Source organism: Manihot esculenta, chromosome 18 (genome assembly GCF_001659605.2).
Source record: "Manihot esculenta cultivar AM560-2 chromosome 18, M.esculenta_v8, whole genome shotgun sequence".
NCBI lineage: Eukaryota > Viridiplantae > Streptophyta > Magnoliopsida > Malpighiales > Euphorbiaceae > Manihot > Manihot esculenta.
The window spans coordinates 17,139,456-17,142,948 of NC_035178.2; the positions used below are offsets into that span (position 1 = coordinate 17,139,456).

General features: G+C 33.2%; 1 protein-coding gene across 1 annotated transcript; it reads right to left on the reverse strand.

The window, feature by feature from the left end:
- Positions 1–890: 890 nt before the first annotated feature.
- LOC110606264 lies at positions 891–2,974 on the reverse strand. The gene is made up of 5 exons (XM_021745018.1): positions 2,693–2,974; positions 2,482–2,608; positions 2,180–2,391; positions 1,792–2,065; positions 891–1,183 (listed from the first exon to the last, which is right to left on the reverse strand). The coding sequence occupies exons 1-5, from the start codon at positions 2,972–2,974 to the stop codon at positions 891–893; spliced, it is 1,188 nt and encodes a 395-aa protein (XP_021600710.1).
- Positions 2,975–3,493: the final 519 nt, after the last annotated feature.

Consider the following 3,493-nt stretch of genomic DNA (forward strand, 5'->3'; position numbering starts at 1 on the left):
TGACAAGGAACAATATCCGCACATATGAGATTGCCTCAAAGAGGATTCGTGAAGAGAATAATTGGCTAATAATACGTAGATCTAGGTATTATGTGCTACATCTTGCTAATAAACAAGCACATCCAAATGGTTGCTCATTGTGGGAAGTGGAGATTAATAATGTAATATCATCTCCAATGTACGCATCAGATATTGATATGTCTGGTGAGGAGTAATGTGATGTTGTAATGCCATTTTTCAATGGAAATAAGGTTATCATTATTTTTGGTTGTCAATTAATGTGAGTAACTGAATAAATTTTTATAGAACTAACAAATCATATACAAATACATAAGATTACACTCAATGTTCTGCGTATACAATTACCATCATTAATCCTCATCAGACATTTCGACATCAGATGTACAATCACTTGATAACATTATCTTTCGGTACATTTGATATTGATTTAAATTTCCATCCTCTAAAAATTCTGTTGCTTTTGTTTTGAAAAATTCTCTATTTAATCTAATAGCTATTATGTAGTTCTCCTCACGAATATGATAAAATGCGCAATGCATTTGTTCAATCGTTGACGTTGACATTGACATTATGATAGCTTTACGGCGAGGACATTTAATTTCACATTGAGTATATTGCTCTCGTAGAAATTATGATTGTTGTATATGAAATGTCAATTCACTTCGTATTATATTATATACATGGTCATTATTGTACAGATGAGGGTTAAGTGGATACATAAATTCATCATCCAGTAATCATCTTCTACCAGTTGCGTCATAAATATCACGTGGAGTATAATTATTCATGATCTGCGTGCAACAATAAATAGCTAGATCATTGTCAATATGTTTAGTTACTATAGAACATTGTCAATATATACATAAATTTCAACAGCATTTTGGCAGACAATGTGATAGATATTTCGTAAAATCACCACTATCATTGTCACTATAATAAGATAGGTCATTATCTTCTATAAATCGTGAAACACGAGAACTAGCTGTCATCATACACACTTGAAAACTCACTTTTTTCAGCATGCAATTATCCAACCTCCTATCCATAGCCCTAATCTTCTTGAGAAGGTGATCCTTCATATTCGTAATTTCTTCATTTGTATTGTGAGCCATGTCAGCCGATGTAGCTTTTGAAATTGGCAACTCATGATAGCTATAGTAAGCTTCCAATTCATATTGAATCTCCCATAAACATTACCAATCATGTTGAAGAGCAATTGTGGCATGTCCAAAATCATATAGTTTTTCCGAATGATGTCTAATAAATATATGGTTAGCAAATCCTTATTCCAAGCAAGCCTAAATTGGTTGATTAGTAAAAGGTCGCATGTGACTATATCATGAACAACCATTTGAGTCAATATATTTATCTATAAGAGTGTTACAACAATTATTTTTTCCTTTCCTCTACTTGATTTGCTTTCTGATGACTCACGAAGATTTTTACAGGAAGATATTTCCTGGATGTAATATACGTTGACATAATGGTTAAATATAATATACAAACATATTATCGTAATACAATATAACATATTTTATTAATAAAGCCATGTAAAATCATAAATTCTGATTCACATTACATGTCTTTTTATTGTGACCCGATTGCCCACATATTGAATAATAATTTTCTTTTCGGGAATATTAACTTTGGCAACCCTCCAATCCATCTCATTTTGGATCCTCGACGACTTCGATCGTCCCTTTTTTCTAATTTTATCTTTGTTTGGAATAAGTGGTACTTCATGGTCTGTAGGCCAAAAGTCTGAATTACCTAAAAGAGTGCACATGTGTTCATAACATTTGATTATTCTGTCTAATATGTTGTAGCTATCAACAAATTGCTCATAATCCATAGATCTTGACATGCATGCTGCTATGGCATGTGAATATGCGATGCACATCTCTTGAAATTTATCGTAAGTGCAAGTCCCTTCTATAAGCTTAACCACTTGCTTTTGCCCAGATTTTGCACTTTGGAATTTGATAACTAATTCATCACGATTAAATGTTGTTACAAGATGGCCATTTGCAGATTGAGCAATCTTCTGTATAATTTCACCATATGATTGGGTGAATTTATAGCCATCTTGCTATTGTTGAAAGAATTGGCTTCTTCTAGTGTCAAAGTAATGCGCACATTGTTAAAAAAAATTTTCAACCATTGCTGTAATGGGCAATGCTTGAAAACCTTTCAACATTCCATTGACAGACTCAATAGTGTCAGTTGTCATTGATCCATATCGCTTGCCACCATAGTGGGAACGAGTCTGCTTATTTAGAGGAATCTTCACAGCCCATTCAAAAGTCTTTGGATTAACTTCCTCTATTTTATTCATTGTCTCATAGAATTTCCTCCTTTGATTATGATTGGCTATTAAAGTTAAAATATAATATTTATTATGACTTAGTTATGTACGACAAAGTTATTAATTTAACGTAAGGAATTTTAAGTGAGGTTTACCAGCCTTCCTTAGACATTCTTTCATGACTGCATTTTTGAATTTTGTATTATAATTGCTCAAAATATATCGAATGCAGTATTGATAATGTCCACTTGGAGGTTGCCACCAGTCTTGTTGCATTGCTTTCTTAATTCCAATATGACAATCAGAAATAACACATAAATCTTCTCGTTCTAATACATATACTCTCAAACAAGTCATAAATCATACCCAATTATCTGAATTCTCCTTCTCAATGATTGCAAATGCCAGTGGAAATATCTGATTATTCCCATTTAGCAATATTGTACACAATATACACCTATTGTATTTGCCATATAGAAATGTATCATCAATAAAAAGCACAGGCTGACAATGCTTGAAACCTTCTATCGACTGACGATATGCCCAAAACATGAGATCAAAGACATGGCAAGTACGATCGTTTATATAGTCAGAATCATCTTCAATTACCAAGACTGAATCAGGATTGAAGTGGCAAACCACATTCATGTATTTACGTAGCCTTCCATACGATTCATTCAATCCACAAAAAATTTTCTTAATTGCAAATTGTTTTGTCTTTCATGTCTTCAAATATGATAGTTCATATCCAACCTTATCCCTAACATCTGCTTATAGGGTTTTTATTTGAATGTTTGGTCACTCTTCTATCATCGATAAAATAAATTGACATATAAATTTAGTATTCAATTTTCGATCATCTCTTTCAACCATTGGGTTAGAACATATATGCGGTCCATTATATGTTATAATTTTTCACACCTTAGATTTCTCCTTCATTGAAGCATGCAGATGCTATTTGTGTAACGACCCGGAAATTCGACCCGTTACCGGCGCTAGGATTCAGATCGGCTTAAGGCCGCCGGGACCCGTAGCAAGCCTACATACCTCCTGTAAACCTGTGGAATCCCATACATAACAACATATACATGATCTGTAAAAAATTTTCTTTTCTGTTATCCAAGCAAAACCTGTGCATGCACAAAATCATACATAAACCCCACACTG